This window comes from Lactuca saligna, chromosome 3, assembly GCF_052625555.1.
Source record: "Lactuca saligna cultivar CGN05327 chromosome 3, ASM5262555v1, whole genome shotgun sequence".
NCBI lineage: Eukaryota > Viridiplantae > Streptophyta > Magnoliopsida > Asterales > Asteraceae > Lactuca > Lactuca saligna.
Genome location: NC_136419.1, coordinates 229,533,648 through 229,560,400, shown reverse-complemented (window position 1 = coordinate 229,560,400; position 26,753 = coordinate 229,533,648). Strand labels below are relative to the sequence as shown.

The 26,753-nt window shown below is 37.4% G+C and overlaps 2 protein-coding genes across 2 annotated transcripts; both read left to right on the top strand.

Moving 5' to 3' along the window:
- The first annotated feature begins 17,040 nt into the window (after positions 1–17,040).
- LOC145037902 (dynamin-related protein 5A) lies at positions 17,041–22,044 on the top strand. The gene is made up of 15 exons (XM_078986657.1): positions 17,041–17,342; positions 18,224–18,287; positions 18,429–18,533; positions 18,622–18,723; positions 18,813–18,863; positions 18,953–19,014; positions 19,105–19,195; positions 19,285–19,349; positions 19,435–19,629; positions 20,202–20,321; positions 20,408–20,478; positions 20,788–21,013; positions 21,087–21,137; positions 21,229–21,597; positions 21,686–22,044. The coding sequence occupies exons 1-15, from the start codon at positions 17,214–17,216 to the stop codon at positions 21,812–21,814; spliced, it is 1,830 nt and encodes a 609-aa protein (XP_078842783.1). The 5' UTR covers positions 17,041–17,213; the 3' UTR covers positions 21,815–22,044.
- A 3,464-nt stretch (positions 22,045–25,508) lies between these two features.
- Positions 25,509–26,039, top strand: LOC145036425 (pathogenesis-related protein PRB1-3-like). Its single transcript, XM_078984870.1, has one exon. It carries the CDS (start codon positions 25,509–25,511, stop codon positions 26,037–26,039), a length of 531 nt encoding a protein of 176 aa, XP_078840996.1.
- The last annotated feature ends 714 nt before the right edge of the window (positions 26,040–26,753 follow it).

The following is a 26,753-nucleotide window of genomic DNA, read 5'->3' as shown; positions in this document are numbered from 1 at the left end:
CGGTTTTTGGGACTTTCAAGCTTTTCTGTAGGAATGTTTTCATACTTTAGATTCTTGTCTTGATGAGTGAAATATGCATTCTGGGAACGCCAGAATTGTTTCCTTTCAGAAAGGTTCTTCCGGTATCTATTGTTCCTTTCTATCTTCCTGTTCCGCATCTGAGATGGTTGATGATGAACATTTGCTTTCGTTTTTGCTGACTCCTTGATCGGTTCCATTTGAACTGCGGTAGAATAACTTTGAGCTGAAGAAGCCGCAGGAGTGGTTTCTTTTGGTGAGTGAACATCCTTCTGAGGAGTATCTTTTGTACCACTAGTGCTCGGCTCACTGAAGTTATTTGGCTTATTCAATGGTTCGGGTATGTATCTTCCTTTGCTCTTCCAGGAAGTTCGTTCAGATAAACCAATGGTTTCGTCTGCATTATCAATAGGAGCTTCCCAGAAGTATTCATCACAGCCATCAGCATTGTATTTGTTTACAATGGCTGCAAGTTCAGCTGTTTGATGTTCAGTTACTCCTGTTACCTTGTATACTTGATTTGGAGTAGTCCTGACCTTTTGATACACAACAGCTTTCTCAACTAATTTCGGGGACTTTTGATGGGACAACCGAGCGAACTCTACTGAATTTTCAGAAATAAGATTCTTGTGATTTTCTGGCTCGGTTTTAATAAATTCTGAGCAGTCAACCGTGTCCTCTACAGAAATTTCACTCATATTGTCGTCCTCGTTAAGCTCAGATGCATTTTCAACATCAATTTTGTTTTCTGAGCTTACTTTGGCGTTTAAAGAGTCAAATTTTTGCATGGTTTCGGTCCTCAGTTTAAGTCTGTTATTTTCATCCAAAAGATTTTTAAGCATGAGCTTGTGGTCTTTAGATTTAATGAAGGACTCAATTTTGTCCAGTCCATACATGTAGGTGGGATTTATGTCATCAGACGATATCACACTTTCACAGTTATAGGCTTCGACATCGATTTCATCTTCCTTAAATTCTAGGAAGGGCAAAATCATGCGGTGAATTCTTTGGCCTATTTCACAATCCAAGTGGAGCTGAGTAATATTAGAATACAGACGTTTAGCAATTAAACAAAAAACATTTCGTTGTTTTAACAATTTCAAATTGTCTCTTTGCAAATAAATGTTTTCATCTTTAACTCTGACTAATTCTGATTCCTTTAACTCTATCCACATTCTCCGCTCCTCACTCTTCGACGCTGCCCTACTCAATTGATCAGTTAGGTTAGAATTTGTGACCCGAGTTTGAGTTAAGCTACTATCTAGATGAGATATTCTTGAATTGACACTTTTTAGTTCTTTCTCATAAGAGGATGACGGTACTTTACATGAAATAAAAACAAATTGTACCTTCTTTATCAGTTCATCCAGCTCATTGAACTGCTGGCTGAGTGGTTTGGCTGTGAAGCACATGTCCTCCTTTGCATTCTGTCCATCATTGCCTCCATCGGTATTGTATCCCCTCAATTGAGATACACCAGAAACCATAAGGCATTTACCACCACTGCCTTCTTCCATAGACACAAAGGCCTTTCCATGAGTAGGCTGCCTCACTTCCTCGTCTTCTGAGTCAGTAGACCAAACTTCTGTGCTACCGAACTCATCACCTGGAACAGAACCCTGCACAATAAGAGCATTACTAGGCGGGTTAGCAGCAGACTTCTTCTTTCTTAACTCATCTAGTTTTTTCTGCAACACAGCTTCCTCATCGTTCCCATCATCTTTCTCAGCCATTTTCTTGAGAACACAGTCCTTAGCATAATGATTTTTCCCACCACAGTAGAAACAGCTCACTCCAGAGTCGCCGTCAACCTTCGGTTCCTTCTTGTGCTCCTCAACTTTCGGTTCATTAACCACCTTTTCAGAGCTGTAACTTCCCTGCCAGTTTCGGTTTTTGTTGCTGGGAAATTTCTTCTTTATGAACCTTTTGGGATTGGATACCATCAAGACATAATCTTCTGATGTGAGATCATATTCTTCCAGGCTGAGGTCTTCATCCTCCATAACGGCTTTACTTTTTGACAAGAGAGCCAACGAACCGAGACCGGAAACGACATTCTTTTCTTGCACCACGTTTTTCTCTTGAGACTTGAGAATTCCCACCAGTTTCGCCAAAGAGTATGATTTAAATTGCTCATGGGCTTTAACTGTGGAAACTACTGCTCTCCACTCAGACCTTAGACCATTCAGGAATGTAACCTTCTGTTCGATGAGCTTCCTTTCGATATCATGTTTGATCATCTTGCTGAGAAGATGATTGAAGCGATCGAATGTCTGGGTCACAGATTCTTCAGCCCCTTGTCTGAATTCACCAAACTCATATAGAAGCAGAGTTTGAATAGAATGTTCGAGATCTTCGTCTGTAGAATACAATTCACGAAGTCTGTCCCAAACATCCTTCGCCGTCGTGCATGAGCTAACCAATCTGAATGTATCGGACTGAAGGGCGAACCGGATCAATCTTAGTGCTTTGATATTGCATTGGAACTTGTCCTTTTCATCTTGTGCAATGTCTTTCACGTCCTTAAACAGATCATTGTATTCTTTTTGAGTTTTAATGATTCTGGACGTTGCAGAATGAGAGAACGGTCCGTTTGTGATGGCTTCCCAAATCAAATACCCATTTTCCTCCGACCCAATAACGTAGTCTTCGAAATGATGTGCCTATACTTCATAATCGTTGGTGTATAAGATCGGAATCCTTGTCGTCGAACCAATGCTGTTTAAGATATTAATAACGTTTGATTGTGTCGCGTCCATTATGATCGTAAAAACCTGTTCAAAGATCAGACTTGTAATAAAGCAGATCAGGGCAAAATAATAAATATCAAGATACGTCAATAAAGAGATGACGGCTCAATAAATATTGATGATTGTGGAAAAACCCTAATGAAAATCTTTTTCACAGAAAAGATGTGTATCAATTACACAGCCTCCTGCTCTGATACCAATTGATGAGTTTAAAGTTTCTTTTAATCTATGAAGATCGATAAGATCTTGAACAAGTTATGAAAACAATGACGATATAAACACAGTAAAATTATAGAACAAGAATGAATCAAACGTGTTGAATGATTAAAACAAAATCCTCAGAAGAGCTCGATTAAGAACATCAACTGTAGAGGATTGGAAGGTTACAAGTATAATCAAAGAAACCTTTAGTCGTCTGGAAAATATTGTATTCTTAGATCTCTAAAACCTTAACTTAATATGCATGCAAGCATAAGCTTATATACAAAGCATAAAAGATACACGGTTGGACAGGCCCAAACCGTAATACAAAGAATTATAAACAAACGAGCCCAAAAGACGCAATCTTCTAAGCCCAACAAAATGAAAATTTTATTTGAAAATTTGAGCTGTTACAATTGGTATCAGAGCCTTGGTTTGAGGGATTCGGGTGTACCTTCGGGTGTAACTGAACTCAAACCGAGGATTTGAGGAAAAATCTTTTAAATTAATAAAGACATAAATTTTTATAAATGGTAAAGTGGTAAACAAGAGCGGAGCAGTGTGTACGATCAGCCAACGCCCGAACGGTAAAGATCCCCAGAATACCTTACAATGTTATGTTATGCACTGAATTATGAATTGTTATGCATGCTAGAAGACTAGGTATACATGATAGGACTAGAATGGCCTGTTTTGTGATGCCTTAGTCTAGGGAGATTGCTTATATGAGATATTCGGTAGCGTGCTAGTAGATAGTGCATACTAGAAGTAGAGTACTCATTATTCGGGGTTTGGGGAGGAAGATTTGGGACGAATACTGATACGGAGTGGTTGGTAGTATTGGGCCCGTACTACCGAAGACACCGGGTCGGTGGAAGACCCAAGTAAGAATCCCTGGATATCGGAGACTGAGTAGGGTGCGTTATCGAGTACAATTGTACTTGATGGAGTCTCTGATAATTTTATGTTGTATTTCAGAGACATCATGGTTACCACACGTCATGGGGCGAGTTCGAGCACTGTGAGTGACGAGGATATTCGTCAGATGATCCAGGAGGAGGTAGCTGCAGCGATCCGGGCCGAGATCCCGGAGATGTTTGGGTCTATTAAGACCACGCTGATGGAGACATTCGAGGAGCGGTACGCCGCACTGACCGAGGCTGCAGCTGCTGCCGCTACCGCAGCCGTGGCCGCTGCCAGGCCGCAAGGGGGCGATTCGTTGCTGTTCCGAGAATTCAGCAACACGAAACCCCCTGAGTTCGATGGGACGCAGGATCCGATTGCGGCGATGAGGTGGATCGCCGACATTGAGGGGTGCTTCTATACTTGCTCATGCCCGGAGCACCTGAGGGTACGGTTCGCCTTGAACCAGCTCCGACTGGGAGCGAAGGATTGGTGGAAGTTCGTGACAGCGAACTTCACTCTGGCGGAGATTACAGCGGTGACGTGGGAGAGGTTTACTGAGATGTTCAGGGACGAGTACGTTCCCCCGGTGGAGAGGGAGCGATTGATTCAGGAGTTCTTGACCCTTAAGCAGGGTACTGATTCCGTTGCAGTGGTAACACGGAAGTTTCATGAGAGGGCGATGTTTTGCCCTGAGCTGGTATCTACAGAGCAGTCATGGATGAGTCGGTATTTGGGCGTTCTGAGGAGGGATATCCGGGAGTTTGTGTCAAACTCCACATATCGTACTTTCACTGAGCTTCAGGCGAACGCCAGGAAGCGCGAGATCGAGTTGGAGACTCAGGCGAGGGAGGAGGCCGAGTCTCGGCAGGTGGATCGGCGGCCGGCTCAGTCTCAGCCGGCAGCCAAGCGGATCAAGTCCGCTGATTCGAGGATGGGAGGTCCGAAGGGCCGCACTTGCGCGAAGTGCGGCAAGGGTCATGAGGGGGCGTGTCGAGCTGGTGATTGCTACAAGTGTGGCAAGGAGGGACACATTGCCAGGGATTGCCCTAAGGGGTTTATGGTTTGCTTTCACTGCAACCAGACAGGCCATCGGAAGGCCGAGTGCCCGCAGCTTCGTCAGGGATCTACACCTACTACCAGGACTACTGAGACCCGACCGGCGAAGGTCGAGGCCCCGAGGGCTCGCGGGAGAGCCTTTCAGCTGACTGCGGAGGAGGTCCGCGCTGCGCCCGATGTTGTGGCAGGTATGCTATCATTCACGTATTTACTTTAAAGTCGAAATGTTATGCTTATGTTAATGTATGTGTGGGTACTTTTCTTGTGAACTCTATGCCTGCTCTAGTGTTATTTGATTCGGGTGCGAGTAGATCCTTTGTATCGTTAGCTTCTAGTCAGCATATCGGCATTAGTCGTGAGCCGTTAAGTCGGCCTCTGAGCGTTTCTATTGCGGCCGAGAGGGTGGTTTGTGCCATGGAGGTTCTTCGGGGATGTGTGCTAGAGATTTTCGGGGTTGCGTTTCCGATTGACCTAATTCCTATTGCGATGGGGGATGTCTGTGTCATCGTGGGCATGGACTGGTTGAGCCGATTTAGCGCCGTCATCGATTGCGAGCGTCAGCTGGTGACTATACGAGACCCTAGTGGGGGAGTTCTTACGGTATATGGTGAGGGTACCCGTTCGGGATCAGCTTTTTGTTCGGCCGCTAGGGCGAGGCAATGCCTACAACAGGGATGTAAAGGTTTTGTGGCGTATGTGATGGATACGCGGGAGACTTCCGAGAGACCGAGGACAGTGGAGGAGGTTCCAGTGGTGCGCGAGTTTCCAGATGTCTTTTCCGAGGATTTGCCAGGAGTACCTCCTGCGAGGCAATTAGAGTTTGGTATCGATCTGGTTCCGGGGGCTGCGCCTATTGCGAAGGTGCCTTATTGTCTTGCACCTCCAGAGATGCAAGAGTTGTCCTCGCAACTCCAGGAGTTGCTGGGGAAGGGATTTATTCGGCCGAGTAGCTCGCCGTGGGGAGCACCGATTCTGTTCGTCAAGAAGAAGGATGGTTCACACCGGATGTGTATCGATTACCGGGAGTTGAACAAGGTGACGGTCAAGAACCGCTATCCGTTACCGAGGATCGATGACCTATTCGATCAGTTGCAAGGGGCATCTTGGTTTTCCAAGATCGATTTGAGATCAGGGTACCATCAGGTAAGAGTGCGGGATGAGGACGTCCAGAAGACAGCATTCAGGAAGCGGTATGGGCATTACGAGTTTGTGGTGATGCCTTTCGGGCTCACCAATGCCCCGACAGTGTTCATGGACCTCATGAACAGGGTATGCAGGCTGATGCTGGATCGGTCTGTGATCGTATTTATCGACGACATCCTAGTGTATTCGCGAACTAGATAGCAGCATGAGGGACATTTGAGGGAGGTCCTTGAGGTACTGAGGTCGGAGAAGTTATATGCAAATTCTCCAAATGTGACTTCTGGCTGCGGGAGGTCCAATTTCTTGGACATGTTGTTAATCAGGCAGGGATATTGGTCGATCCGGCCAAGGTGGAAGCAGTGATGAGTTGGGAGGCACCGAAGTCACCTTCCGAGATCAGGAGTTTCCTTGGGTTGGCGGGGTACTATCGGAGGTTTATTAGAGACTTCTCCAAGATCGCGGTACCGCTCACCAGATTGACTCGGAAGGGTGTTACATTCTCATGGGGACCCGAGCAGCAGACTTCCTTCGAGACACTTCGTCAGAGACTGTGCGAAGCCCCGGTATTAGCTCTCCCGGAAGGGATGGAGGACTTTGTCGTATATTGCGACGCATCGATTTCGGGACTGGGTGCAGTGTTGATGCAGAGGGGCCATGTGATAGCTTATGCATCGAGGCAGCTAAAGCCTCACGAGGTGAGGTATCCCACGCATGACTTAAAGTTGGGGGAAGTAGTGTTCGCTCTCAAAATTTGGCGTCACTACCTGTACGGGGTTCGTTGTACTATATACACGGACCATAAGAGTTTGAAGTATTTGATGAATCAACCCAACCTAAATATGCGTCAGAGGAGATGGTTGGATGTGGTTAAGGATTATGACTGTGAGATCCTATACCACCCAGGCAAGGCTAATGTGGTAGCCGATGCATTGAGTCGTAGGGCGGAGAGCACTCCATTGCGAGACGTATGTCTGAGGTTGACGGTGATGACTCCGGTATTAGATGCTATTCATGGGGCACAGGCCGAGGTTGTGAGATCTGAGATGCAGGAGAAGGAGCGGGTCGTCGGGTTAATTTCAGAGTTCGTTAAGGATGGACGAGGACTTCTGACGTTTCAGGGTCAGATTTGGGTACCATTCGTGGGCGGTACGCATGCTACTTTGATGGAGGAGGCTCATAGATCGAAATTCTCGATCCATCCCGGTGCTACGAAGATGTATTTGGATTTGAGAAAGGAATATTGGTGGCCTTGCATGAAGAGAGACGTCACTTGGTTCGTTGAGAGGTGTTTGACCTGCCGTAGGGTTAAGGCCGAGCACCAGAGACCGCATGGTAAGTTGCAGCCCTTGGAGATTCCTGAGTGGAAGTGGGAACATATTACGATGGATTTCATCACCAAATTACCGAGAACTGCCAGAGGAGTCGATGCAATTTGGGTGATTGTGGATAGGTTGACGAAGAGTGCACACTTCCTTGCCATTAGCGAGAGTTCATCAGCGGAGAAGTTGGCGGAGTTATACGTGAGAGAGATAGTATCTCGGCATGGAGTGCCGATCTCGATTGTTTCAGACCGCGATGTACGTTTCACTTCCAGGTTCTGGAAGAAATTCCATGAGGAGCTGGGTACTAAACTGCATTTTAGTACCGCATACCATCCCCAGACAGACGGTCAGAGCGAGCGGACGATTCAGACATTGGAAGACATGCTTAGAGCGTGTGTGTTAGACTTTGGGGGTAGCTGGGATGCGCATTTGCCTTTGGCTGAGTTTTCCTACAACAACAGCCATCATTCGAGCATTGGTATGCCACCTTTTGAGTTTTTGTATGGTAGGAGGTGTCGGACTCCCATTTGCTGGGGAGAGGTGGGACAGAGAGTGATGGGCAGTACAGAGATCGTACTTCAGACGACCGAGCAGATTCAGCAGGTTAGGCAGAGGTTATTGACCGCCCAGAGTCGACAGAAGAGTTATGCGGACAGACGCCGGTCCGAGCTGGAATTCCAGGTTGGCGACTTCGTTCTCCTGAAGGTTTCTCCCTGGAAGGGAGTGATCCGGTTCAGAAAGAGGGGCAAATTAGGGCCCCGGTTCATAGGTCTATTTCGGGTAATTGCAAGAGTAGGTCGGGTAGCTTATCGGCTAGAGTTGCTAGCAGAGTTGGGACAGATTCACAATACCTTTCACGTATCACAGTTGAGGAAGTGTATAGCCGATGAATCGACAGTGGTTCCGTTAGAGGATATTCAGGTGGATGCGAGCCTGAATTACGCCGAGAGACCAGTAGCTATCAGGGATCGGAAGATCAAGGTTCTGCGGAACACGGAGATACCTCTGGTGTTGGTTCAGTGGCAACATCGGAAGGGATCGGAGATGACTTGGGAGCCGGAGCGTGAGATGCGGGAGCAACATCCGGAGTTATTCGCAGAGTGAGACTTCGAGGGCGAAGTCTAGTTCTAGTGGGGGAGAGTTGTAACAGCCTGAAATTTCAGGTATTGCTTTAAACTATTTTGGGACACTTTAGGAAGGGACTCGGCGAGTTGGTGCCTGACTCGCCGAGTAGGACCACAGGCTTGGTCGCGGGTGCGCGACTGGACTCGACGAGTCCAGATATGGACTCGGCGAGTCGACGCTGTTCAGCAGAAACCCTAGCCGTTTAGTTTGGAACGTATATAATGCCTCTTAGGCCGTCATTGTGCGTTTTTTTGTCCGATTGTGAAGAACCTGAGCATCTGTGGATGACTAGAGGAGAAGGGAAGGCTATTGGGACCTTGAGGAGATTGTTAGACAAGAAGAGGCAAGGTTTTGGTCAAAGGAAGATCAAGAGGATTGAGTTCTGAAGGTTGGGGACACAGAGAACACGTTTTTCAGGTAATACCCGGACCATTTCTGTTGTTTTGGTGGTGTACACGAATCTAGGGTTTATGAGACCCATTTGGTGATTAGATAGATTATTATGTTGTTACCCAATCGTTTATACCCCAGTAATAGGATGCTTAGAGGTCCAGAAAGTCCCATGATTGCATGTCTCGGGACCATGCGTATTTCAGGAGGCAGATGATCGACTGCATGGCATGGACTCGCCGAGTCCAATGATCAGACTCAGCGAGTAGCTTGAAGATTTACTGGGACTCGCCGAGTTGTTCTTCAGACTCGGCGAGTAGCTTGAGGATTCATTGGAACTCGGCGAGTGGAGTCGGGGTGGCCCCGCGATTCTTCCACGAGGATCTCGTCGAGTCAAGAGGGATACTCGACGAGTAGAAAGGGGAACAACAGGGAAGTTGGGGAGGACGTCTAGACTCGCCGAGTCGCCTTTGCACTCGACGAGTCCGGTCAAGTTGACCGTTGACCAGAGTTGACCTGCATGTAATTTCGTAGGGTCAGTTGTCTTGTTTGATAAGATTATTAATAAGGGTATATGGTATTATATGGAGTCTGCAGATCAACGGATCGAGTGCGAGTGGTTTCAAGAGTTTATAGTTTACATACTACGAGGTGAGTCTTCTCACTATACTTCACCCGGAAGGGTTTGACTGTGAGACCGGAAGGTCGTATATGATATGTGTTATTTATGCTATAAATAGAAAGGTAGATGCTATGCATGATATGTATGTTTATACGGGCCGGAAGGCGATATGTTATGTGACAGAAAGGTCAGGTATGATGTATGATGTATGTGCTATGTGTGTTATATTAAATGTATTATGTGTTGTAAATGTTATGGGCCGGAAGGCAATATACTATGGGCCGGAAGGCAATATGATACGGGCCGAAAGGCAATATGTTATGGGCCGGAAGGCGATTATGTTACGGGCCGGAAGGCAATGTATTGTGGACCGGAAGGTCAGGGCCTGGAAAGGTGTATGTGTGTAAGTCGTATACTGGGGAACTCACTAAGCATTTATGCTTACAAGTTGTTATGTATGTGTTTCAGGTACTAGCGAGGACCGTGGGAAGGCGCCGGCATGATGCATACACACTGCCGCTATTTGAGATCTTGGGGATTTTATATATGTAATTGATATGAAACATGAAATAAATATTATTGGTTGAATGAAACTACTTTATTTTAAATGAAAATTTTATTTGAAAATTTGAGCTGTTACAGTGAGTGAGTGCAAGCAAGCATTGAATCAAAGTTTATCCGTTCCTTTTATCCAAAATAGGATAAAAACGATATCTTTGGGCCCCTCGATGATTTAGTGATGATAAACGTAAATGCTCGGCCGGGCTAGGGCTAATTTGATTTGTTCAATTAGTCGGTCGTCATAAATCGGAAGTCGAGAAATAGTACAGAAAGAATGATTTGAAATCATGTCTTATACAATATCTAGAATGGAGGAATATATGATCCCTTATCTAAAGGACACGCGTATATGATAAGATCAGAGTTGACAACGACTTTGGAAAGCTACGATTGTAGATCAGGATCTGAAGTCATACGTAGAATAGTTATTATACTTATCCAAGTGGGAGATTGTTGGATTAGTGTCTAAGTCCATAACTATTTTGGTATGTACTTGACCCGATGGTATCAATTATGGAGAGAAATGATTAAATATGATTTATTAATATATTATGGGAATAATATGTTAAAGGAGAAATCATATTGTTTAATTAATATTAGTCAAGAATTAATAAGAATTAAGTTTGTGACTAAAAGAGATTAATTAAACTTAAGGGACTAGAATTATAATTATAAGATAATTGCAATTGGGCTATGGATTGCCTTATTATATAAGGTTGGACGAATTCTATGGGGAAACCCATTAGAAATCGTTCAAGGCCTTTAAGGAAAGGAATCCATGGGTTGCTAAGGGCTTAAGCATCCAAATTAGGGTTTCCTTGTTAGATAACCCTAATAGCCTCAATATATATAGAACCCTTATGCCTAAAAAACATGGACAAGCTTCTTTCTAGGGTTTCCACACGTTTTGGGCAGTCTCCTTCTCTTCTCCTCTTCATCCTTTTGCTCTTGGTGTTTGTGAACCATTAGAGGAGTGACATTTGTGACTCTAAGCTTTCTAAAGTCATTACAAGGAGGATTTTAGATTGTTATTGCTACATAACAATCAAGGTATGATCTAAACTCTAATTATATGTTATATTGATTATCATATTCTAGATCTAGGGTTTATAGTCTTGGATAAATTGCATGTACAATAGAGAAACATAGATCCAAGCATTAGGGTTTGTATGAGCACATAGGATGTTCTTATGGCTAAAACCCATCACAAATAAATGAACACGAATGGATAAACGAACAAGTTTTCTTGTTCATGTTCGTTCGTTTAACAAATCACATTGTTCATGTTCGTAAACATGCTAAACGAACATAAATGAACAAAGATAAACAAACATAATTGAACCTATATGAACATAAAGGAACATATAATATAATAATGTAATCAAACACAATTAAACATATATGAACACAAAAGGAACTTATATAAACGAACATAAACGAACATTCACGAATATAATTGAACGAACGAGACCATTGTTCATGTTTGTTCGTTTAACTAAACGAATGAGAATTTGTGTTCATGTTCGTTCATTAATTAAATAAATGAACATAAATGAATTTTCGCCGAACGTTTCACGAACAGTTCGTTGAATGTTCAATTTGTTTACAGACCTATCCTCGGTATTTTTACCCTACTTTATTAAATTGTGTTTTAATCACATCAAAACTACAAAAGAAAAAAAAATACAAATAAGACTAATTTTATTTATCATTTTCCAAGATTTAAGCAAAATTTAAAGAGTATCAAAATAGTGCCAATGTTGTATGTCATTTGCAAATTGACGTATAATCTACAAATTTCACCAAAATGACTCGTTTTGAGATAGAACTATTTTTTTTAGGTATCATTGTGAAAACTAGGTTTCACCTGTTTAAATTAAAAAAAACATTTTTAAAAAATTATTTTGTGTTATGAATTTTCAAAATTTATTTCCACAAGTTTGGTATTTTTGATTTTTGAGAGTGATAAAATAACATCTAACAACTTTTAGAGGATTTCTTCATTTGAGAAATATTTCAAAAAATGATGATTTTTTTGTTGTTGTGATGGTAATCTTTAAAGATCATTTTCTTAACAAAAGAAAGTTTGATACAATATTTTTTTTACCTATGAAAAATAACAAAAAAATTGATTTTTCATGATTCTTCGAAGGATTTCTTAAATAGAGTTAAGGATTTTGCAGACCTTCTGACAAATCATCAAGTTTATTTAAGAAATCATAAAGATGGTGATATATATATATATATATATATATATATATATATATATATATATATATATATATATATATATATATATTAACCGTTTACCCACGCTAAGCGCCGGGTGATAATATTTTTTTTTCATAAATTATTGTAGAGACGATTGGTTCTTTTACATAAATAATTTGCTACATCTAAGAGATTCCAGTGGGGGCATTAAATAAAGCAATTAAAATGGCATGTTTGTATGGGTTCTACTAAACATACTAAGTCAATTTGTTCAAGATAGGTTCTGACAAGAAGTGTCAAAAAGAAAAATATTGATGAAATCCTTGTTGAAAACAAATTGTCATTAACAACAATGAGAAGTCCATAAATCAATTTCCCTTACATATGTCCATTAACATGTGCAATTTATTATGATAAATAACACTAAACTCTGAAAACCAAAGTGTATAACATTATGTAATCATTTTTAAAGTACAGTTGCTAGTTTGTATTTTGTAGTAAAAATTACTGAAGCAAATATACATTAAATTTGGGTTCCTCACATTATTTGAAAGGGGGATTACTTCCATATTTCAATCCACCAATTGAAGGTTAGAGGCAGCTCTAAAAATACAGCAACAACAAAAAAGAAATAACAAGAATCATATGATAAGCTCTCACTAAAATAATCTAACCAAGACTGTAATGTGGATTCAAGAGACTATGAAACTGAAATGATATTCATAGAAATGAAATATAAATCTCACTTTCGACAGGTGAGTGCTCTCCAAGTTTGCATATGCACATACAAAATCAACATCCTCCCCAAAAGATACCACTACCAGCTATATAGTAATAAAAGAACAAAAAAGGGCTGTCATGCTAAAGGACGTTAAACATTCCTCTCCACTTTTCAGTGTCTCCTGCTCCACAGCTGTTTGGTACACCAAAAAGACCAAATTAGCCCTGATCTGTCCCCTGCGGAAAATTGGATTGGCCATGATTCATTGGGCTGCCAACTTTGGGCCATTTCTTCTTGTGAGTGTAGACCTGATGGACCAGGGGCTTATCATCATATAACCCAAAAACTCAACATAATAGACACCGGGGGCAAAATGGCCAAACTTTAAAGGCAGCAAGGGTTATCTGTAGGAAGTAGAGTAACATCTTCCTTAATCATTACCAAAAACTTTCATTTCAGATAAATCACCACAAAACAATAATATCATATAATGTGTTTATGACTAAATGTAAGAGATGGTAATCTATTTCCATCTTTTACCAATAACATAGGCGATTCCTTTAAAAAACACTGATATCTTGACACTCTGATATCTTGAATCATGTAGGGATTTGCGCGATTCCTTTAAAAACTCGAAACCGTTCAAAGTCTTTTAACTTTCACTCTTGTTGTAACAACCTACAAAATATAAAGAAAACCGAATAAAAAATACTCAAGAAAGATTTTCAACCGCCCCCTAATAAATTCCAATATAAAATTAAGTGGAGATACCAATAAATGATTGAGTAATCAGAAAAACACTCACTATTTCCAATCGTTGACACAAAAATTAAGTGACAGAGATAGAATTAACCTCGAATGATGGCATATATATCATGCACATTCCCCAAATCCATCCCTGGTAAACATTTTCATCCAAGTACTTACATCCTGCATTACATAAGGATCTTTAAATACATAAATGATTTCACTCATAGATTGATAAAAGCCGAAAAAACAATATATATTTTGTTATAAAAGAGAGGTCTACCTAGCCAAATTGACCTTAAAGCAATGAACTCTTGTAGCCATTATCTAGGATAAAAAGAGAATGAGTGAGAAATAATTTTATGAAAAAGGAAGCAACAACATTTCAAAGCCTTGAAATTTTAAGTTGCATTCAAGAATTGCATCAACATATGGATTAACTACCATCTAAGCCCCTGAAACTTGATACTTTATCTGAAAAATGAAAGTAAATCAAAGTTAAAATGAATATAATGAGACAGAGAATATGGAACAAAACATGGTAGTTCGTTCAAATAATGAAATTTGGTACCTTGTCGACAAATATTCCATCATCGAAGGATACAATTGGCATTCTTCTTTTCCCTAATAATTATTGATATACAAATAAGCATTAAAAAACATCATAAATCTAAAATTAGTCTTTGAAAAGAAAAAAACAAATCTAATTCAAAACTTTATATTTTTAACTAAAATCGTTAATTTGAAAACTGAAATGATCATGATTATGTTAGATTTAGAATTAGGTTTACTAACCAAAGTAGATTGAAATTTACCAAAACACCCTTTCTTGAACATCATATAATCTGAAAATCGAGATATTATGTAGAAATATCATCAATGTTGTCAGAATAGATAAAAAATATCATCTTTGAGCAGTATACTAATAAAAATTCAAGTTTATAGAACTTACTGTTGAAGTTTAGGGTTCGAAATCATAGGTTGTCTCCTATCTGCATAAATATCAAGATCAAGAGTGAGTTTAGGGATTAAAATCGAGATACATAGTAAGATTAAGTGCTCAAAATCATTCCAAACACACACACAGTCAAAGAAAGGTGAAAATGAAAAGGTAACACAGAACAACTTAAATCAATATAATTCATTTCAGAGAAAACAAAAATCCAACAAAAATGTTGACATAAAAATACTATTGGGAGTACCTGATAGAGATAAGCTTATATAAGAACAAATCAAAGAGATTTTCAGTTATTGTTGCTTTTCCTGATTTTATCTTACAACCAAAGAAACCTGAAAATGAAAAGGTAACAAACAAATGTCACAATTTATCATTAATAAAAAAGTCGACCTTTTGGATCTAAATTTAAGGCTTCCATCAACCTTTATTTCCTTAACACTTCCATCAGCCTTCACATTTATGGACAATGTTAGACATGAACCACTGGCAATAAATAATCCATTTGGTAATTTTTTCATGGTCTGACCAGTCATCGACAATGAAGATGGAGAAAAACAGCTCCGATGGCTAAAAGAAACCCTAATATGAAATACCTGGTTGCAGGGTGATAACAATGGTGCTGTCAGTGACGATGAGTGGTGGTGTCTGTAGATTAAGGGTTTAAAGAAAGAGAAAGAGAAAGAGAGAGGGAGAGAGAGAGAGAGAGAGAGAGAGAGAAAGAGATCGTGGTAGGGGTTCATCGTCGGAGAAGTGGTGTGAGAGATGAGATTGGGTGGAGAAGGTGGGTTCGATGATGTAGGTTAAAGGTGGACGTTCGGATATTGAAGATGAAGATGGGGGTGGTGATGGTGATTGATGGTCGGATAAATCCACAGATTAGGGTTTCACAAATAGAGGATGGGAAGGATTGGTGTACCGGATGGTTATAGTCTTATAGACTCGATCGGCAGAAATGTAATGAAGGCAGGTAGTATTCAACACATGGATTACACGAGACTAAGTCAAAAGCCCGGAAGTTAAGGATAATTATGCATCTCGTCCTTTTTATCTTGACTCTTTCAATTTCAATGGTTGACCGGATAATATCTTATTTTTCTAGAATGCATGAAGTTGTTGTATATGGTGTTTTAAAGGTTGTACCTCTTAAAATTCAACAAAATCTTGTAAATGTTTTTAAGGTATATATATATATATATATATATATATATATATATATATATATATATATATATATATATATATATATATATATATGTAATTTTCACGTGACAAAACCTTAATATCTAACATTTTTTATATGGTAATGATTTTTAAAGATTTTTAATACAAAAAATCTTAAATATTATTATTATTATTTTTAACTTTTATAGATAAAACTTATATATTAGCAATGTTTTAAAACCCGAGTTTTTAGTTGATCCAGTGTGATGACCGGTTCACGGGTCAACTGGTTGAACCGCCATGTCAACCGGGTTTATGGTATTTTTCGATTTTTATATATTTTTACTTTATTGCATAATACATAAACATATAAAACCAATAATTTGATGTCCACAAAGTTCTAATATTGAAAAAAATTGAAGAAACTGCAAACGGCTCGTTGTTTTGGCGTTCACTACTTGTATCCAACTATCCGAGCCCTATTAAAACGGGTCAATCCGGTTTTAATCGGTTCAACATAAACGGTCGAACTGCGGTTTAGGGGAAACCCGGCCGGTTCGATCCGGTCTATATTTTTACAAAAAACCATTCTCAATTCTCCCGTTTTCTACCCCGGGTCACGGTCCAACTGGTTGAACCAGCCGGGTCAACCCGAGTTTTAAAACATCGGATATTAGTGTCTCTCATGTCTATTCTATCTACTTCATGTTTGTTGATCTCAAGCAACAAGGGTTAGAGATCAAATTGATCATGTTGTTGGTCTAGTAGCTTTTGTTCATACTTTGTATGAATCGGTTATAAGATTACCAAAGTAATTATATTCTAACACCAATGACACTATTTATCACTGAGATAGCAATTTCTAACATCATATGATTGAATTTTTGTTGAACAAGAAGACCTTAGATGAATCCCTAAAAGAGGATATTTTAAGGGTTTGCATAGGAGTGAAGTTTATGTTGATACAACAATCAAAAATCAAAGTGAATACATAGTATTTTAATCAAACATGTACTCATGTTATTATGTTAACAACTTAACATTCAAAATTCAAAAATCTAGTGAGACAATTTGAAAAAATTGATTGAATCCGTTTTACCCAACCCCACAACGCTCACGCGGAGTTCGATATAAGCGTTGTTATTACAAACTACAACTATATACAACTACAAGCCACACAACTCAAAAGCTCCCATTTCTGCCCGTTGCCGTTTGCTATTGCATCTGGAAAATATATCCGGCTTTGACTGCCGTGAATCCATCAACCTGAATCTATCATCTCCGATCTAGCCGCTATCCCCGATTTGTCTCACCGGACAAAATGGAGAATCTTATTAATCTTGTCAACAAACTACAGAGAGCATGCACTGCCCTCGGTGATTTCGGCGAAGGATCCTCTTTGCCGACCCTTTGGGATGCCCTGCCTACAATCGCCGTCGTCGGCGGTCAGGTAGATCCAGATCTTTTCTAGTTTTTTTAATACATATCTTATATCGGGCAACTTCTTTTTCTTATAACTGCTTTTATGATCTGAATCGTAACCTAACAAGTTTGGGGATGAATCGTTTGGTACTCATTCTTATGGACGTTTACACTTCAGATCCGTTATACGTGATAATTCATGTCACAATACATTCATTTGCATATCAGTTGTTGGTAGTCATCTGGTTTTCTTAGTCGGTGGAGTCGTTGCTCTGCGTAGGTTTGGTTTACGGACTTTATTTGGTACTCGAACCTCTGTTTTAGATCTAAATGATCCGTCGTAAGTTGCTATAATGTTTTTTATTGTAATCGCCGTTGTAAAGCTATTTGGCTTTGGTGATTTGAGCGTAAACTGTGAGATGCTGTTTGGAAAAGCTACAAACCCTAGTTTTGTGCTACTGGAAAACCTAACTAATCCGCAACATATCAAGTGATAAATCTAACGGCCAAAGATCTAGAAACTAGCTAGTTTATAAGCCTTAATTTCGATTGCTTGCATTATAATTTTACTATTTCAGTTTTCTTTTTCATTGAATTGATAACTCAATTTCGTGAAATTAAGTATTGATGAGCTTCATTTCCTTTTTTCCTGTTGGGTGCATATACATTTAAAAAAAAAATCTATCTGTTAACATAGCTGCAGAGTATGATGAATTCGTTGTGTTGTTCAATCAAGTTTTTCTATATGGATCAATCTAGATGGTTGTTGTTCAAGACTTGAAGCTAAAAATAATTTTTATATCTTTATTATATGTTACCCATCAGATAGATTATAAATTTGGCCTGTTCATAAATAAACTTATCATAGTTTGTTTTGTTTGTCTTCCTACTTTTCATCTATATTTCTAGAGCTCTGGAAAGTCATCTGTGCTGGAGAGCGTTGTTGGGAAAGATTTTTTGCCTCGTGGATCTGGTAATTGAAATAGTTAATTCCTGTAGTGTACAACACACTTGTCATGCTTTATTCTCACATTATCATCTTTCTTGACACCCCCTTATAATTGCTGTTGACTAAAGCAAATGAAACACTTGTGTATCTATCTATGTAATGCAGGGATTGTTACCAGGCGTCCTCTTGTTCTACAACTCCATAGAATCGATGAGGGAAGAGAATATGCAGAGTTTGCTCATCAACCAAGAAAGAGGTTTACTGACTTTGGTATGTATGGAGAGAGATTAAACATCTATTTTAATTTTAGCTAGAAAGATCATTAAACATTCCTATTCATTTTTTTTTTCTTGTGCAGCTGCTGTGAGGAAAGAAATCTCTGATGAGACTGATCGTGAGACAGGACGAAGCAAACAAATTTCATCAGTTCCTATATATCTCAGTATCTATTCTCCTAATGGTGAGATCAATATTTGATAGTTGCATTAACTTTTAAAAGCTTTTTACCTATCAACAGTTAACTCACTTGATTATGTATGATGTTGACAGTTGTGAATTTAACCTTGGTCGATCTTCCTGGTTTGACAAAAGTAGCTGTTGGTGAGTTTAAGCATCTTATAATATTAGATAACTTGTGGTGTCCAATCCATTAACTTTTCCCTCGTCTAACACTTGTATGATTCTTGTAGAGGGTCAGTCAGAGAGTATTGTGGCAGATATTGAAAACATGGTGCGATCCTACATTGAGAAAGTAAGCTATTTTCATCATTTTCTTGGTCAACTATGGTCAGTCAACTATTGAAAGCATACTTATTTGTCCATCTGTTACTTTGCGTTGCAGCCTAACTGCATTATTCTGGCAGTTTCTCCTGCAAATCAGGATCTGGCTACATCTGATGCTATCAAAATTGCTCGTGAGGTAGATCCACAAGGTTTGTAAACAAACATATTGTCTTATTTTTTGACCTATGTCGTTTTTTTTCTTGATGTTTTAATTAGTTTAATGTGAATGAATGTGTAGGGGAGAGGACGTTTGGAGTTTTGACTAAGATTGATCTTATGGACAAGGGTACTGATGCAGTTGATGTGAGTGTTGGGTCTTGAAATTAGAATGTTATTTGTTTTTGTTTTATTTATAATCTAAATATTATATTATGTACTACTACAACAGATGTTGGAAGGGAAATCTTATAGGCTGAAGTTTCCATGGATTGGTGTTGTGAATCGGTCTCAAGCTGATATTAACAAAAGTGTTGACATGATTGCTGCCCGCAGGAGGGAAAGGGAATACTTCAATACTACTCCCGAATACAAGCATCTTGCTAGTAAAATGGGATCTGAGCATCTAGGGAAAGTGCTTTCCAAGGTATAAATAACTGTTTTAGCTCCATTCTATCCCTAACTTTGTATTGCTTTGGTTTCTCGATTCCTTTCGGAATTGGATTCCAAGATTCCATTCTGTGGTGTATTTTGTTGCCAAATGGATGGAAGTAATTGAATTCCATCCATCCATCCATCCATCCTTCCTTTTTTTATTTTATTAAAAGACCAAAATACCTCTCCATTATATATTGATATTGAAATAAATCAATAATTTGTCTGAGGACTTTTCCTCTTTCCTCCAAAAAAGTAAATGAAATGAAAATTTAACTATAAATAAAAAGTAAGTTGTTGTTCAGTTTCATTCTTGAATTCCATTCTATTTTCTGCTTACACCATTTCTAAGGGTGTGTGTAACGAATTGAGTTTCATTTTTTTTTTTTTTCATTAAAAGACCAAAACACCCCTATTTTATATATTGAAAAAAATGAAATTAAAAAAATTAATTTCAAACAAATTCATGATACTTGAGATTTCATTATTTGTTTTGATATATTTAGCTAGGGGTGTAAAGTTTGAAGTTAATTAAGTTTTTGGTAATGAATTGTTTCATTTCAGCATTTGGAAACGGTGATTAAGTCCCGAATTCCAGGCCTTCAATCTCTCATCAACAAAACAATCATTGAACTTGAAACTGAGCTGAGTCGTCTTGGAAAGCCCATTGCTACTGATGCTGGGGTAATCATTTCTTCTTTTTTTTTTTTGACTTAATAATATCCACTTTCTTAAATTAAAACAAAAACATTCTTATTAATTAATTGCAGGGAAAACTGTATATGATTATGGAAATATGCCGTGCCTTTGATCAAACATTCAAAGAACATCTTGATGGCATGTACGTATTTATGTTTTTTGCATGATTCTATTAATTGTACAAGTAATAAAAAATCATTTTTGTCCCCCAAGCTTAATCAATTATTGCATTTGAGGTTCTTGTTTATCTGTTCCATGTATAAAGACTATTTTTTGGTCCTTGAGTATAGCTGATATTTGCAATTTTAGTCATTTGACTAAAACTTATGAAACGAAACATTTGGGGACCAAAAATCTAATTTTCTCAATTTCTGAATTCAATGTTAAGTAAAAAGTTATTGAGAGAAAAATGTTGTTGATAATGATATGGTTTACATACAATCAATTACAGACGGCCAGGTGGCGACAAAGTGTACAGCATATTTGATAATCAACTTCCTGCTGCCTTAAAAAGATTACAATTTGACAAACAACTGTCCATGGAAAATGTGAGAAAATTAATCACAGAAGCCGATGGTTATCAGCCTCATCTGATAGCCCCCGAACAAGGCTATCGCCGTCTTATTGAATCCACCTTAATTACCATCAAAGGCCCCGCTGAGGCTGCTGTTGATGCGGTAACTTTATTATTTTTTTTTCAAAATTCATCATCTTCTGTCTGTTTATTAAAATAATAATAATATTCCTCAGGTTCATGGTATACTTAAGGATCTTGTACACAAGTCCATAAATGAAACTGCGGTTAGTCTTTTTAAGAATATGAAGAAACTGCGGTTACAAAATTGGTGCTTATTTGTAATTTGGTGGATTAATTATTTTAATTTAATTACAGGAGTTGAAGCAATACCCGTCCCTGAGGGCAGAAGTAATGAATGCAGCCTGTGATTCGTTAGATAAAATGAGAAACGAAAGCAAGAAAGCCACCATACAGTTGGTTGATATGGAATGCAGTTACTTGACGGTTGATTTCTTCCGGAAGCTTCCACAGGATATTGAAAAAGGCGGGAACCCAACGCACTCCATTTTCGATCGATACAATGATTCTTATCTTCGTAGGATCGGATCAAATGTTCTGTCATATGTTCATATGGTGGTTGGGACGCTGAGACACTCCATCCCAAAGTCGGTGGTGTTTTGTCAAGTACGTGAGGCTAAACGTACTTTACTTGACCATTTTTTCACTGAGTTGGGTGCAAAGGAGGTAATAATTAATTATCTCTCTTCTTCATTTTTGGTTTTTGTCCAAATAAATAATATGTTAAAATTTTGTTTGGTAACACTGACTACAGGGAAAGCAATTGGCTAAACTGTTGGATGAGGATCCGGCCATAATGCAGAGGCGTATGGATTTGGCAAAGAGATTGGAATTGTATAGAGCTGCACAAGCTGAGGTGGATGCTGTTGCATGGGCCAAGTAGAGAACTAATTCTTTCTTCAAACTTTCCCATTTTATCTCTGTCATACAACCAACCAAACAACCTCAGTCGTTTGTTGTACTTGGTGTTTGTTCTTTTTGGTAGAAACACAAACACACATATGCTGTTAATAGTATTCTAGTTTTGTTTTCTCACTTGTGCCAGTCAGGGAGACTATTATATATTGTATTGTATTTGTATTTGTTATTTGTATTTGTATTTGTTATTTGTCTTGTCTTTTTCCATCTTCATTTTTTGCCTTTATTACATACATACATACATGTTTTCTAGACTAATGCACACCCACAGTTTCTTTCTCATATCATATGTTATGCTGTTCCTAAATTGGAGAACCAGATTAGTTATTATCAAATCATGTTTTTAGACCAAGGAAAAAATTGTATTGTTTATAAGCAAAAAAGGGCACCCATTGTTCAGTCTTAATATTTGGAGTTTTCAAATTTACATTGTCATTATTATGTAAATGAGCATTATAATGTGATTAATTTTTTCATTATAAACGTAAATCTAGTGGTTAATCGCAAGTTAACCAAAACGGTAGCCACAGACATACTTTGAACGAATGTTATCAAGTAATCTTACATTTTGAAAAATTTACTTCCAAATTACTTGCTTTATGACATGGATCCGTCATGAATCCTGACTAAAATGGAGGAAGGGTCATGACAGAGTTGACATAATCGCCATTCTATAAAACTTTCCCTTTATATCCATTTGCAATGAAAGAGATAATTCATATGAGCTCTAGTTGTATAAACCCAACGTTTTTTCAATGGAAATATATATATATATATATATATATATATATATATATATATATATATATATATATATATATATATATATATATATATATATATATATATATATATATATATATATATATAGTTACCTTGTGCATATATATTTCAATTGCAAAAACGTTTGGTTTTATACAACTCCGAGCTCATATGAATTGTCTCTTTCATTGTAAATGGATATAAAGGGAAAGTTTTATAGAGTGGTGATTAGGCCAATTCTGTTGTATGGATCTGAATGTTAACATGAGAGGAAGATGGAGATCGTAGAAATGTGAATGATGCGGTGGGCATGTGGGACGTTGTTGGACAAGATAACAAACACAAATATACACAAAAATTAGGAATAAGTTCGAAATGACGTCAATCATTAAAAAATTAAGATAAGATTGGGTTGGTTTGGACATGTACTTAGAAGACAACCATCAACTGTTGTTAAGAGAGCAGAGATAATCACACATGAGGGTGCGAGGATGAGAGGGCGTCCGAGAAGGAAGTGAGAAGACAATATAAGCTTAGATTTGAAGGAGTTAACTCTTACCGAGAACATGACCTATGACAAGAAAATATGAAGGCATAAAATTTGGGCACCATGATAGTTTTGACTTTTAACATAGTCTAAGGTCTAGTTTCATTTGTTTGTGTGTGTGTGTGTTTTAAAGAATATTTAATTTGACCCCGACTTACCCATGTCATCTATCCTTCCAACATTTTTGGTTAATACCTTCTTTCAGCTTACTTCTTGTATTTATTATCAGTACTTGTGCGTTCATTCACGTTTTTCTTATCCTTTGTAACCACATATTTATTATATGTATATGTAATTGATTCTTTCAGTAAAGATTCACCACTGTTTTTATATTTTTTAACTGATATTTATATGCATGAACCTTTTCGTAGAGATCATCGCCGGCTAATGTTTTATATGCATAGATAGTATGTAGAGAAACACAAAGGTACAATTAATATTATTATTATTCTTTATCTTCATTGTTTTGTCCTACCTCCCCTAACGCCATTTTGTATGGGACCAAAGTAAATTTTTTCTTCTTGTTATAGTATTTTCTTTTGATTGGTGTAGAAAGATACCCTATGTGTTGTCGCTACTTGTTATAATCTCTCTTCATCACGTGTACATCTTCGTTGCTTTTTATCCATAATGAATTTAAACTCAAAACATTAGATTCACAAAATGAGGAGCATTAAGTGAAGTCATAGTAATTTCACAAAATTACAAAATTAATGGTTAATTTGATAATTCAAAATAGTCGTTAATATGATAAAATAGTAATCAAGTTTCAACTTTGTTCTATTTATGTACCTCTTTTTGTTTTACCACTCAACTTTTGTTTTTGTTCCATTCATGTGAAAAAAGGTAATATGCATTCATAATTATCTTATCATATTATTTTACCAAAATCATAGTACTCTGTTTTTATTTTTGGTTTGTTTAGATGCCTTGGCTTTTTCAAAGAGTTTTAAAAAATATTATCGTAAATTCAGGTTATGAAAATTTACTCAATTTAATTAGTATAAAGGAATTTAACAACCAATTAATAAAAATTTAAACACCTTTAAGCAATAAAATGGACTCTATTACCCCAAATCCACAAAATAGATTGGATTTACTAAAGTTCATCACAAAAATGCCCAAAATATATGCTAATTCATGTGATATACTAAAAAAAGTGTCTAATATCTTATAGAAAACTTGGGACTAAATTTAGGATTAAGCTTTCTCAGTTGTTGACCTTACTCCATCCTTATCATGTATTTGTGTGCTAAACTTCACTTTTAGTATTTGTGAGCTAAGCTTCATAGAGTTTAAAGTTTAAGCTGAAAAAATAGAGTTTAAGGCTGATTTAAATGCTGAAAAAACATATTAAAATGCTGTAAAAAAACTGCTGTCGAAAACTGCTTTAAAATGCTGTAAAAAGAGCTTTAAAAATGTTGTAAAAAAAGATTGAATGTATAAAAATCTTTCAACAAAAAAATATTAATATCAAATGAGGAGTAGTCATGCATGAAAAAGTAAATCTGAATTGGGAAACTTAGGGAAGAAAATATAGTTTTTCCACATTAACCCAAAATAAAAGTTGTTTTCTTAAATGGCTAATAACTTATCTATTATAATAAATGAAAGTTTTTTTTGTTACATGTTCTCTTCTCATTCATTTGGACACATGCTATTTTGTAGAAATTTTAAATTTTCTATTTTCCACTTGTTATTTTATTGTATTTAAATTAAAATTCCACATTTAATATGTAAGGTAATATATATGTGAGATATTTATTAAAAATGATGTATATATGTAATGTATTCAATACATTAAAGTCTCATTAATTTTAATAATTCAAAAAAAAAATTCATTTTATTATAAATTCAAACTTTTCAAATTGTTAAAATTTCATATATATATATATATATATATTTTAAATAACCCATGTAATATATGTGTCTCACACCTAGTTACACGAATAAATTTATGTATTTGTCATATCAATTTATGCAATAAATTAGATTTATTTAGTTATTTATTTATGTATTCATATTTTAATTTCTTATTATTATTTTACCTATTTGATAAAAAAATTAATTGATGACAAATGGATAGCAAATAGATAAAAAAAATCCCGTTGTATTAAAAAAACAATACATTTCTTCTAAAAAAATTAAGTACTTTTTTTTTTCTTTCTATAATACATAAAATTAATGAATCCAATTGATACAAATTAAAGTGACAATACGTAATTCACATAAAATGGTGAATGGATAGTCGATTTTATGGGGAAATTGTTGAATTTGACTAAATAAGACCATATGTTCTCTCCCTTCTCTTATTTCTGTCTCCAATTAATCTTCTTGTTTATCTTACACAATGAAACAAACCAAAACCTGCATTTTTTCATATACGTTTGTCATCTTTTTGGTAGCATATAAAACAAACGCCATCTCACAAAATGACAAAGAATTTCTTGAAGCTCATAACAAGGCCCGTCTCCGTTCAGGTTTGCCAGCATTTTCCTATGATCAAAGCCTTGCGAATTTCGCACGCAAGTATGCATCAACACGTGCGAATGATTGCGCTTTAAAGCATTCAAATGGGCCCTACGGTGAAAACCTGTTTTGGGGTAGTGCTGATGGTGCGTCCAAATGGACCCCGAAGGACGCTGTGTACGCTTGGATAAAAGAACATAATTATTATGACAAGGCAACCAATTCATGTATGCCAGGGAAAAAATGTGGCCATTATACACAAATTATGTGGCGTGACACCAAAAAGGTTGGCTGTGCGTTATCATATTGCAAAAATAAAGGCACTTATGTTGTGTGCGAGTATGATCCTGCAGGAAATGTTGAGGGACTTTCTCCTTTTGTTGAACATGATCCCTACGTTTATAGTAATTGATTTGAATTAAGAAGCTCTAGGATTCGACCAAAGATTTCGAATAGAAAATGTAGCATGACAAACCTTGTTTAAGTTTTTATCTAGAGGAGTTTTTTCTATTGAAATGTATTTTTTTCTTTTTTCAATGGTAATGCGAATCTTATATTGTACAAGTTTTATATTAATAATGTACAAAAATAATGCATAGATAGGAAAATTATTATTTTCAATAGAGGTGTTTACGGTTCGGTTTTTTTGGTTTTTAGGTAAGACCGAAACAAAATCGTTAGTAACGGTTATTGTCAAGCGCAAACCGAAACGGAACCATTGAAAATTAAAATCGAACCAAACCAAACCATTACTAATGGTTTGACTCCGGTTTGGTTTCATGGTTTTGGCTTTTTAAGCCCACTTTAGTCAAGCCCATTACACTAGTTTGGAAAAGAAAAAAATATTGCACTATTAAAGATATTAAACCAAGCGGTGTGTGCTCCTTAGATTGAATACATACGGTGCGTGCTCCTTCAGGTGGAACCTGATGGTATATAGTTTGTTATAAAAACATTAAAGTTTACATATTAATACAAATATGGAGAAACAAAATGATTAAAGAAAAAATTAATTTATTATGTTGGAACCAATCAAGTTGAAGTCTGTGTCTATGGAATTGTTGTATGTCCATCCACCTCTTCAACCAAACTATTGTAACACCCGGTTTTGGATTTGCTCCGTTTC